At 42.2% G+C, this 12408-nt stretch overlaps 1 protein-coding gene across 2 annotated transcripts in view; it reads left to right on the top strand.

The window, feature by feature from the left end:
• Csgalnact2 (chondroitin sulfate N-acetylgalactosaminyltransferase 2) overlaps positions 1 to 12408 on the top strand; it is a 35439-nt gene that overhangs the window by 15536 nt on the left and 7495 nt on the right. The window contains exons 4-7 of one of the 2 annotated variants that reach the window (XM_052174678.1): positions 1220 to 1321; positions 4784 to 4962; positions 6144 to 6238; positions 11549 to 11630. In XM_052174678.1, the coding sequence (XP_052030638.1) occupies positions 1220 to 1321; positions 4784 to 4962; positions 6144 to 6238; positions 11549 to 11630 (458 nt within the window). Of the gene's footprint in view, positions 1 to 1219; positions 1322 to 4783; positions 4963 to 6143; positions 6239 to 11548; positions 11635 to 12408 lie in introns of both variants that reach the window. The other variant, XM_052174679.1, reaches the window with a different exon arrangement.

The following is a 12408-nucleotide window of genomic DNA, read 5'->3' as shown; positions in this document are numbered from 1 at the left end:
GTACAACACGTGTGCAGTGCCCATGGAGGCCAGAAGACTCCATCACGTTCCCAGGAACTGGAGTTACAGGAGGTTGTGAACCTCTGTGTAGGCGCTGGGAACCAAATCCAGGTCCTGTGCTAGAGTGGTTCTTAACCACTGAGACATCTCTCCAGTCACATTAAGTTGAACTTTTAAAAGTCAACCTTATTGAAGATTAACTCATGTACAATAAAAAAATCCATCTAGTCTAAAGATAACGTAAAGGATATTTGAAGGTTAAGTCATGTTTTCACGACTTCTGACAAATGTATAACCTCACAAACCACCACCTCAATGAAAACCTAGAACATCGCCCTCTTCCAATAAGATCTCTTGACAGCAATTTGAACTTTAAGATTGAAATAAACTTTAAAATGTAAACAGTCAACTAAAAGTAGAAGAATTTATGTCTTTTGTCTTTGCCATCAAGTTGTATTTTAAATGTAAGTGTTAAAGTTATATTAGAAAAAAATCAGTTAAGGAAAATGCTGCATCTTTGTTTGAATTTAACAGTTGTTTTAATACACTAATTTTACTTCTTTATTTTCCTATTTTAAAGTTAGCTAACTCTATCCTATGGTAGAATATCCAGAAATCATATTTCCAACTGGGTTTTGCCTGTTTGAAATAGCGCCATGAGATACGATTTCCTACGACTTTTTAAACTTGCTTTCCTTGCATTTGCTTTAAGAGGCCTGCCTCATTATTCTTTTTAGTAAGTAACCTGCATCATAGTAGCTACCTTTTGATCATAGGTATCATCACCGTATACCAGCTATTTTTTTTAATTTTGTTCCATTTGAAAACAGCCTCTTGATCTGAGACAATTATTTATTTATTTGAATTGATTGAATTTATTCTGAATTGATTGGGCATACTTTCTTGAATAGTTTTTAATTTGCTACTGAAAGCCATCCCACTGCAAGTGTTCCAAAAATGTTTCTAAAATATAACAATAGCATAGCCCTGGCCCTCAGATGGGTTATCTTCACTGACCCACAGACTTTGAGCTTTGCTGTAATATCTCCAACAATTAAGTGGTAGCACCACTTTAATATTAGCTTAATACTGCATGTGATTTCATTCTGTATTGGTAGTATCTTATTTATTTTCTTGCCAAAACTTCATGTAATAGATTTATGAATGAGTGGTGCTTTGTATGTTTTTTTAAACAAATTTTATTTTTCAATTCTGTTAGAGATGTTTGTATTCATCAAGACAAGAGGATTCATCTCACCGTTGTGTATTTTGGGAAAGAAGGACTATCTAAAGTCAAGTCTATTCTAGAATCTGTCTCTAGGTTGGTAAGCCAAGGCATACTGAAGTCTGTAATGCTGTGTTAAAGTGTGAGAGAAGAGTGAATATCTCAGATACATAGTGTTTAAAAGTCTGGTGGAGGGGCGGAGGGGCTGAAGGGCGGAGGGGCTGAGGGGCAGAGGGGCTGAGGGCCTGGGGGCTGAGGGGTGGAGGGGCTGAGGGGCGGAGGGGTGGGGGGGCTGAGGGGCGGAGGGTTGGAGGGGCACTCAGTCAGCAGAGTGCTGCTACACAAGCCTGAGCGCCTGAGCCTGAGTCCTCAGAGCCCAGAGAAAGCTGGGCATGGAAGCAGGCATGTGGAACCATGTTATGACAAGATGGCAGGCAGAGACAGAATCTCCAGAAGTGCACAAGCTGGTGTTCAGTGACAACACAGAGACCCTGTCCCATACAATGTAGAAGAAAAGAATAACACCCAACATTGTCCCCTGATGTTTACATGCATGCACACAAATGTGCACACACATGTGCATGAATGTATATCATACATATACACGCATGGCACACACTAAGTTGCCTGAGCATGTATGTGTATGTGGCTGGTTGGTAATGACAGTAAGTTTTCATCTTATGTGACTCTACAAATCCCTCTTCTCTTCTTGCTTAGCAGGCAGCCCGGGGTGATCAGGTTCTGTTTGCTTTTCTAAGTCTAATCTCTGTTTTGATACCATCATCTCACCTTTCTTCCCTCTGCATACCCATGCCTCTGCTCTCTCCTGAAAATGGTGCTTATATCTCCTATGTCTTCACCACTCCCACCAGCTGCTGCAGTACAAGTACACAGTAGACACTGTTTTGTTTCTGTTCTTTTATATCCAAACTTAATGGAAAAGTAGTTCTGCAGTAAGTGGCCCATGTTGTGCCTGGCATATAAGTGTCCGAGGATTTGAATAAATAATTTAGAAATTCCTTAATAATTTTTCATTCTTTAAGATGAAATTTTCTTCTCCAAATCGTGGGCCCAAATAGAAAACTCAATTGTCGCTGGGCGGTGGTGGCGCACGCCTGTAATCCCAGCACTCTGGGAGGCAGAGGCAGGCGGATTTCTGAGTTCGAGGCCAGCCTGGTCTACAGAGTGAGTTCCAGGACAGCCAGGGCTATACAGAGAAACCCTGTCTTAAAAAAAAAAAAAGAAAGAAAGAAAGAAAGAAAAAAGAAAACTCAATTGTCAAAGTCAGCCTTTTTCTCTTATACCCCATTTGTTGGTTCTTTTACATTTGATAGCCTAATCCTCCTCCTTTAAAAATGATATTATGCATGTAAGTTTTTCTCTTCCTAATGTAAAGATGCTGCATTCTGTTAGGTTGGTTAACTGCTCTTACTACACACAACCCGCATATCTTTCATTGCTTTTTTATCTTTCTGCTGGTTGGAAACAGCCATTTTTCTAGAATTATTCGGCTCCCATCTGCTGTGTCCCACCTACTATGTTCCAGGTATGCTTCTTGAGAGTCTAACTCAGGCGATACGAAACATAACTGAGAGAGTAGAGCCCGTCCCTGGCCTGCAAGGGCTCTCACAGCCTTGATGGGCATAAATATGACTCACCGTCTTTCTTTCCCACATCATGGTGGCCTTCTTTGAGCTCAGGATTGGGCCATTTTCATGGCCCCTGGGCCTCATACCTGAGAGCCATGTGTCTTTTTACTGCTAATTGTCTCTGCTGAGTTGCTTTCTATTTGGGACCTTTTCTCTGTCTCTCCCTTGCTTGTGCCACAGCCTAATTCCAGTCCTCACTTCCCTGTTCCCCACTCCCCTCTTTATTGCTTTCAGTCACCTACTGAGCACCAGTCACTTACCCTGGTGGATTACTGAAACCACCTCCCTGTGTTGTCAAGATTCTTCTGTAGAAAATGGTGGAGGCCTTGAGTCTGCTTAAGGAGACTGTGAGTAATGTTGAAGGGTCTTGGTTGCCTCCCAGAAGTGATGGTGCAAACAAGCTTGGAGAAGAAAGTAACAAAAATAACTTTGGAGCCCAAAGGACTGGAATCAGACACTTGACTGCCATGAAGATTTTCTGTGGTTTTGTCTGCTTTCTACATGTTGACTTCATTCTCCTACTGCAGATTGGCTTCTTCCACATAACAAAGGATCCCAGCTCACACCTTAGCTTTTTCGTCAGAGAGTTTCAGTAGAGACAATCCCAGGAAAGGATGGCTTACCCACTCTTGAGCTACTCAGTGATTGTGCTGAGTGGAGTGGAGGCTTCACAGGTTGGCCACAGAAGCCTAGTCCTTAGCATATGCAGTTACTGCTGTGGTGGGAAGCTGAACCACAGACTGAAATCAGGGAGGCTGGCAGTGGGAGAGATTTTATACCCTAAGATGGAAAGGGAGTCTGGGCACCCCATCACTCAAGTCTCTCCATGCGATGCATGGGTCTTTGCTTTCTTTCCATTACCATGCTGTGCTGTTGTAAGAGCAGGCTTCCTCACAGGCCTCCTAGTTCAGTGGTTCTCCAGTTAGTGCCATTGGTGTACCTAGTGGGCGTACTAAAGCTGGAGGCCTTCACTCTGAGAATCACTGACCTATGGAAAACCCTACTGACTCCTTCCTTTTCAAGTACTAACATAGTTGTTTGTCCCGGGATGACCGGTGGACTCAGGCTGGCTTTCCTCATTCTTCCTGTTGTAGGGTTCCTTGGTGTGGCCCTCACACCTTCTCGAATGCTTATTCTGACCCATCTACTTTCTCTAAAATGTTTTGTGCTCTTGTACTTACCTCTATGCTTCTGAGAATTGTTGGAAATGGCCTTCCACTTGCATTCAGCTGACTTTGGGATTCTACCAAGGTGTAATTCAAGTTCACTATCTGACATTTAGCTACTGTAGGCACAAGCAATCTCTTCCTGAAACCACTGTTTGTTCATTAATTCAGTAAATATTTACTGAAATACTTGTGAGGGCCAATGTGTCATATTAGTGAACACAAAATCTATTTTGAATGAGTAGGGAGATACACAAATAAACATGTCACATGATACTAAGGGAAAGAGCCGAGGAAGAGAGGAGAGAGGTTAGAGAGCCTGCTTCCCATGTGGTATCAGGGAGGAGCCTCTAACAGTGGAACGTTTGTGTGAGGACCTGAAAGGCAGCAGGAGAGCACTCTGTGTGTCTCATTTGTATAGAAGGCATCGTTGCTTACCCGAAGCTATGGCTGCATTTCCGTGTATCTATGTTTCTCCCACAATGCATTTTTAAGATCTCAAAAGGCAATGCCCCTTTTGAAAGTCATACCATTAGTATGTTGCTTCAAATGTGGACTTTTTGTTAAAATCTATTCCTGATAAAGAACAAATGCAAGAAGCTGAAGGTTTCCTTTCCTTATGTAAATAAATAACCAACATAATAAGTTATTTGAAATATAGTCCATTGTAAGTTCTGTTGACGAAAGGACATTGCCAAACTTTTAATGGGACTCATCAGCTCTTGTTTTTGCTTTCCTCATAGTGAGTCTAATTTTCACAATTACACCTTGATCTCATTGAACGAAGAATTTAATCGTGGACGAGGACTAAATGTGGGCGCCCGGGCCTGGGACAAGGGAGAGGTCTTGATGTTCTTCTGTGATGTTGATATATATTTCTCAGCTGAGTTCCTTAACAGCTGCCGATTAAATGCTGAGCCAGGTGAGTAAAACACCATCCCATGAGCTTAGAAGGGTATCAGCATGGTCCAGCACTGAGTCACACTAATCTGAGGGGAACACACTTTATTAAACCTTGGGAAGGTTTTAAAAGTATATTAGGCATAATTTAATTGAAGCAATGAATAGTAAGTTGAAACTTTGACCTCTGATGTTCAAATCCTTTGTTTTCTTGGCATCAAATTCCAGTGGTTCTTTCTGAAGGGTTGGGGAGATCTTAGTGGTAGACTGGTGCCTAGCATATTAAAACCCTAAAGTGGTGTGGAGGCATGGAGAAGAAGGAAATGCAGAGGAAGGTAAACCTGGAAATTGATGATAAAGAGGCAGCTCAGAGCAGGGAAAAGTCACAGGTGCTGTAGAGGAGAGAGTTGGAAGCTCTTCGTCTCGGGAAGATGGTGTGTGCACACACCTTACACGGGCATGCAGAAGTATGCTATGTACAAGTAGTGGTTGGTCTCCAGATTGGACATGGTAAAGGGACTTATCGTACATCACTTTATAGTATAGATATAAAACAAATTTGTAAATTTATAAGTATAGAAAAATTAAAAGGCCGCCATGTAAGGGTTCCTTGAACATTACTGAATACTTGATGCTCGAATATCTGGCTGAAGCCATTCATTAGCAAGGGTTCCTCTGCTGAAGGGAAATGACCTAGTTAGCTGGTGAGGTCCCTGAGTGCCATCAGTTTGAATGACATGGTCTTCTCAGAAGATCCTAGATCTTGGTTTAAATCTGTCTGCAGTTCTGTTTTACTATTCTTTATATATCTATGCATTGTGCAGTATTCTGTGTACTTTCTGTTTTTAATGACTCTTTGAAGAGTAATAGAAATGTTTGAGTTTCTTGATGCTTGTCAGAGGTTAACATACATCTGTTACTGCTGCCTAGTGAAAACTGAGAATATGACTGAGAGAGGGAGTGCCTTTGTGTTCCTCCTGTGCTTGAAAGGAATAGGGTGCAACATCCTTGAGTCTGTTTTTATTGTTGTTTTTGTTGTTTTGCAGCTTCAGTTTCAGTTTGACCTGTTGTGTGTTATCAAGTGAACCTTGGTATTCCAGAGTATTGATAAAATTAGCACAATGACAAAAATAGAAAGTCTCAATAGATACAGTAATAAAAGCCCTTCATTTATGTGAGATAAACATCTATTTTTATTTATAGGTAAAAAAGTGTTTTACCCTGTGGTGTTCAGTCTTTACAACCCTGCCATTGTCTATGCCAACCAGGATGTGCCGCCCCCTGTGGAGCAGCAGCTGGTGAGACTTTGTATCTTTGTTTATGAAAGGCTCCATGGTTTTTTTTCTAGTTTCCTTTATGTTTGTTGTACAAGTAAAAATAAAGTTTCAATTAAAAAACATAGCTGTTTCAAGTCCCATAACCTCTTTTGCATTTCCACCTCAGTGAAGGCTTTCATTTCTGTTGCTTTAGTGATAGAAGACATTGACCACAGGAAGGCTCATATCCCAGAAGGTCCTGATTATACAGTCACATTTCTTCCAACATGCTCTGGGAATGCTAAAACTAATATTAATGTTTAAACTCCATTAACTATAAATTAAAGAATCACTATCAGGGAATAGGATGCTATAGGAGGTTATGTAGAGTAGCACGCTATGGGAGGTTATGTAGAGTAGCACGCTATGGGAGGTTATGTAGAGTAGCACGCTATGGGAGGTTATGTAGGGTAGCACGCTATGGGAGGTTATGTAGAGTAGCACGCTATAGGAGGTTATGTAGAATAGCACGCTATAGGAGGTTATGTAGAGTAGCACACTATAGGAGGTTATGTAGAGTAGCACGCTATAGGAGGTTATGTAGAGTAGCATGCTATAGGTTATGTAGAGTAGCACGCTATAGGAGGTTATGTAGAGTAGCACGCTATAGGTTATGTAGAGTAGCACGCTATAGGAGGTTATGTAGAGTAGCATGCAAGGCAGTTGCCATGCATCGAGCCCTACAGTTAGTACCTGAGCTTTACTTAAGTGATTTTGGAAATGTTACATAAGCTTACTGTTTGAGTAATATGGCTCACAGAGATGTTGTAAAGCTGGCCTGCAGTGCTCCTGTGCTTCATTCACTGGCTTTCTCAGGTTAGATGGATGTCCCTTCCCCTCTGTGAACGGCAGGATTGTTTGGGAATATATATACAAATAGAACCAAAATGACAATTGTCACTCACATCCACCTTAATCTGATACCCCAAAGCCCTTGATCTCATTAGTATTTAAAGTAATACTAACAATAAGCAGTAACCACACATAATAGAGAAATGAGCTAAAAAGCCGACAGTAATTCACACATTAGTCACCTTTGCTAAGAAGGAAAGAGCTTTGTGAAGTTACTTCTTTTAAAAGTCACAGCCATGCAAGTGAGGCTAGTGGGAATATAGGCCAGCTCTCTAGGCTCAGGTTTAAACAGATTCATATCTGTTATTGGTAATACCTACTCCTGGGATCTTGGCTGAGCAGATAGATAATCAGGGCCTAGAATAGTAATATGTATAAAGTGACATTAAACACAAGCAAAACTTTAATTAAAGAAATTTACGAGTAGTATAGTGAGTATTATATATCAAGAGGAAGGCTTGAAGTGTAAATAAAGTAAATATCAAAGTGTAAGTGTAGAGAAAACAGACATGTGGTTATTTCCAGATGACTTTTTATTGTTGTTATTTTGGAATTTTCTTTATTTCTTTTCTATCTCCCTCTTTTCCTCCCTCCTTTTCTTTTCTTTCTTTTTGAGCCAAGGTTTTACTGAAGCCCAGGCTTCAGACTTAAGCCTCAGATACTGGGTATCACAAGTATGTACCACCATGTCCAGATAGATGGCGTTATAACAACAGTTAATGTTTACGTGCCCTTTACTGTCTGAATGATTCTGTTCCATTCTGCCTGTGTGTTAACTCAGTTAGTCCTCCTGACAACCCTCTGAACACAGCTGTGTTACTGTTGTATCTGGTGAACTGAGCAGCCTGGTGCCCAGGCCGTGTGCTCCATGGTCACAGTCAAGCACTGCGCAGACTGTCTCTGTTATGGTAGTTCATCTAACAGTGAAGATCTGTTAAGAAAAACACTGGGCACCTCAGCACCCATGACCCTACCTGTTCACAAGGATTTTTATTCTGGAAGAAGACAAAAATAAAGTCAGATGATAAACATGATTAAAACAAACCAAGTAGTAAAAACTAAGGAGGTGATTTCTGTGTTGTGTTCAGTTACAAAGGCATTTCAGAGATGAGGCTGTTTATAGCCATGGAAGGAAGGGGCTAAGCAGTGACTGGGTGTCCTCTGGTGCTTAGAGCACAGCTGGCAGGGAAGGGGCAAGTGCTGGCCCAGGTCACATAGAGTGTATGGGATCTTAGAAGGAGTAGGCATTGTATGCTACCTGTGCTAGCATTTAGAGAGAAGAAACACTATAACTCTGACAGGAAGCAGCCAGTAGGGCTTTAGCAACAATGGAAGTGGAGATGTGGTTATAGCTTGGCAAAAGGTGTTAATTATACAGAATTAGAGATTTTTGAACACAGAATTGATTATCTGTTGTTGGGGCAGATATGGAAACTGAGGAAAAAAAAGAAGTGGAAATAGGAAAGGTCAGGGGTTAGGTCTGGCCACGGTAGATGTGTGTTACTATATACACTAGATATTCCCCTGCTATTCCTGGGGATGGGATTGTGGGGGCTGACATATGTAGGTTTTGGTTAGTGTCTTAGTTAGGATTTTATTGCTGTGAAGAGACACCATGACAAAGGCAACTGTTATAAAAGAAAACATTTAATTGAGACTGGCTTACAGTTTTAGAGGTTCAGTCCATTATCATTATGAGAGAAAACATGGCATTGTGCAGGCCGGCTTGGTGCTGGAGGAGCTGAGAGTTCTACACCCTGATCTGAAGGCAGCGGGGAGACTCACACTGGGCATAGCTTGAGCTCAGGGACACCCTGCATCTGAGCCACTGTGTCTGCTCTCTTCTTACTTTATATAGCCCACAAGCTGAGGATTATATTTATAGTGTTAATGGTTTAAAATTTTAATATTTTATCACACATGAAAATTATATGAAGTTGAAATCCTAGTGGCCATAATAAAGTTTAGTGGAGCATAGCCTGCTCATTTAATTATTTATTGTCAGTGACTGTTTTTACAGTAGGAGAATTGTGGCAGACTTAGTGTTTCTTACAGCCTAAAATATTTATTCCGTGGAACATTGGCTACAGTAGCTCTCCTTGAGACTTACCATCCCTAATCCCTACTGGTCTTCTTGCCTGCAGGCCTTTGTGAATTGTCACTCGCAGCACGTCTCTAACAAGGTTCCCCTATCAATCAGAGCTGACGTCCCAGCTTGTTTCTGCGGGCAATTGTCTCAGTGTCTGAGTTTGGATGCGCTGCCTTGCTTCGTCCTCCTCACCTCCGCATCCTTCCCCAGGCTGGGCCCGGTGCACCGGAAGCAGCCTGGGTGCTCTCTGTGTGCTCGCCTCCTTTGTCTCCCGCTCTTTCCAGTGCTCTCCCAAGCATCCCAGCCTGTTAGGGTGGCTGGTACCTAGACCCCGGGGAGGCTAACCACAGTCCTGCTCCACAGTGGTCTGCCTCAGCTGCCCAGGCCTGGGCTCCTGAGCCGCCTTGGAGCCTTGTTCTACCTTCTCCCTGTCCCTGGAACCACGCAGATCACTCCTGCCTCTCCCCTTCCAGAAGCCTTCACCTTCAAGTACTGTGTTTCCTGTTTCATTAGGAAAGATAAACATCTAGTTCTTCATTTCCCCAAGAGCTCTGTCTTCCTTACTGCCCCAGCCTCTGCATTCCCAGCCGATGAACTGCCCATAGGAGGGGCGATAGGAACAACTTCCTGGGACATGCTGTCCTTTCCTTGTAACTGATCTACCCCGTTAACAAGCACGCCTTTGCCATCGCTCCTCACTGTGATCCTAGCAGGTCTAACCTAACCTTCTTGTAAGTCACACTAGGGCCTCGCTTACTGCCCTCTCGCCACAGCCGTCCCTTCTCCCTTCTGTGTCGAACACTCAGCAGAGCTCTGCGCTTGCTCTTCTCCTGGCCTGTAGTGTTGTCTCCGAATGCTTGCATAGCTTCTCTCACTTCAGTCAGGTCCCTGCATGGCTTACCTCCTTAAGGAAGTGTTGTGTAAGCAACTGTTGACAGGATGGGCCCTCCTCTGTCAGGTTCTCCCCTTGTCTTGACATGTGGCACAGCCTTTGAAAAGATTTATTAGTTTGCTAGTTTCCTACACATCTTTGGTTTTGTGTTTCTCTACTTGGATTTCATCAACAACAACTTTATTTTAATGTAGGTTTTCCTCACATAGGAAAAGGGTTTGGTAATTCCAAAGGTATCTTCACCAGCTGTTGGCAAACTTCCTGTAAAGAGCCAACGGAAGATATTTTCAGCTTCCCAGGCCAAATGATCCAGTTGTAACTACACAGCTCTCCCCCTGTATTGTGAAAGCCCCATATGTCTTTCTCATGATAACTTATTTACAAAGCATGTGGCAGGCCAGAGTTAGCCCAGGGCTGTAGTTTGCTGACCTCTTGCTTATGCCACATAAGCAGAACAAGTTGCCTTTTCTACAAACTCACTCATGAGAGTAAAAGGATCTTCAGTTTCTAATGTGCCCAACAACCCTCCCTTTTTAGCTTGTTGGTTTGAATTCTGTCTTAATACCTGTTAGTGAGCACCTTACACTAACTGGAGTAAAAGCTGTATCTCAAGGCTGCAAAGTATTCATATCCTGTTGAAAAGCTACAGGTGACAAGATTATCAGAGGAAGCCAGGAAATGGTTGCTGGTAAACGCCCACATAAGGTGTGTGTCTTAGAGAGTCTCTTGTAAGCATCATCTGTCAATACACAAGCTGATGGCCACTGAGCTGAGGCAGGGAATAGGAGGTGGGACACTGGAGGAAGAAAGTGGATTCTGGGAAACAGAGAACAAAGGGGAACGCAGAGAGCGATGTAGGAGAGACACTGGGAGATGCTAGAAGATGCTGCTGGAGGTGCTAAGGGAGGAGCAGCCTGGCCTGAAGGGGAGGTGACTAACCATGTGGAAGACAGAATATTCTGAATGGGTAAATAAGCTACCAGCTAGTCAGGGAGTGAAGCAAAGCTTCAACCGAGGCATTTATGAATAAATATGTCTCAGAGTTGTCATTCTGAGAGCAGGGGCTGGAAAGAGGAAAACATGGATTTTTTTTACAGTGTGTAGGGGTGCTGGTTGTAAATTATTTTATACACACACACGCGCGCACACACACACACACACACACACACACACACACATATTTAACTCTTGTCCTCCTATCATGAGTCCATTGAAGTCAGGACCATTCTCTTTTGTTATTAGTAACCTCAGCTTGAATGCAGTATAGTAATTGAGGTCAAGTGATAAAAATCCTGTGCTCGTGCAGATTAGGATATTTGTTTGTTTTGTAAGGACTTAACAGCATATGATCCTTTAAACAAATGACAGGAAAAAATTTTTTGTAAAGTAGTTGTTTAATTATTGATTAAAACTTCTAGTTATTAAAGATTAAATTGAATTTTTTCTTCTTTATCATAAGGTTCATAAAAAGGACTCTGGTTTTTGGAGAGATTTTGGCTTTGGGATGACTTGTCAATATCAATCAGATTTCCTGACTGTCGGTAGGTATGCATCCATCTGAGGATAGAACTTGATGCCTTTCTTCTAGGCTTATGCCGTTGTCCCGAAAGGTGTCAGAATTGAGTGCCTTTAGTTACATTGTGAGCATGTATATGTGAAATATGAAAGGTAAAGCAAAGCTCATAATTAATGTCTTAGATTGTAAAAATGAGGTTGCAAAGGCAAAAACTAAATTTACTAGTTTCTTTAAAAGCAAGCAGACAAAAAAGAAATGATTTATTGGCATGTTGCTGTGTTTACAGTTGTTTGGAGCACTCTTCCAGAGCTTTCCAGAACCATACTGTTGGTCTTTAGGTGTTATAGCCACTGTAATCCTGGAGTACCGAGTTAAAGCCTTTCTCTTTTTCATGTAAAGACAAAGCCCTTTTCAGTCTTCTGTCCGAGTACTATGCAGAACCTCAGGAGGGAGATAAAGGGGAGGGGCATCTCGGAAGTGGGCATCCCTGAGGCCAACAGTCTGTCCCTCGCCCAAAGAAGTGCTCAGCCGCCTGGGGTCACCTCCCTCTCCCCCTCAGTCACACTGTACCCACAAGAGTGCTAAGGAGCAGTCTGTAAAGAGAAGAGTCTTACAACTGCAGGTTATCTACTGCCTCCATTTCCATAACATAGGAGAAGCCATAGGATGCAGCTTGTGATAGTCTTAATCTATATGAAATTCACTTCTATAAAGTCCCTCCACTCCTGTCTCTTTGTCATTATACTTGAATAATGGAAAAGCAAGAAGTAATGATAGAACAAATGCCATCTTCCTGATTTTTT

Source organism: Apodemus sylvaticus, chromosome 2, assembly GCF_947179515.1.
Source record: "Apodemus sylvaticus chromosome 2, mApoSyl1.1, whole genome shotgun sequence".
NCBI classification, from domain to species: Eukaryota; Metazoa; Chordata; class Mammalia; order Rodentia; family Muridae; genus Apodemus; species Apodemus sylvaticus.
This window is presented reverse-complemented; position numbering and strand designations above follow the sequence as displayed.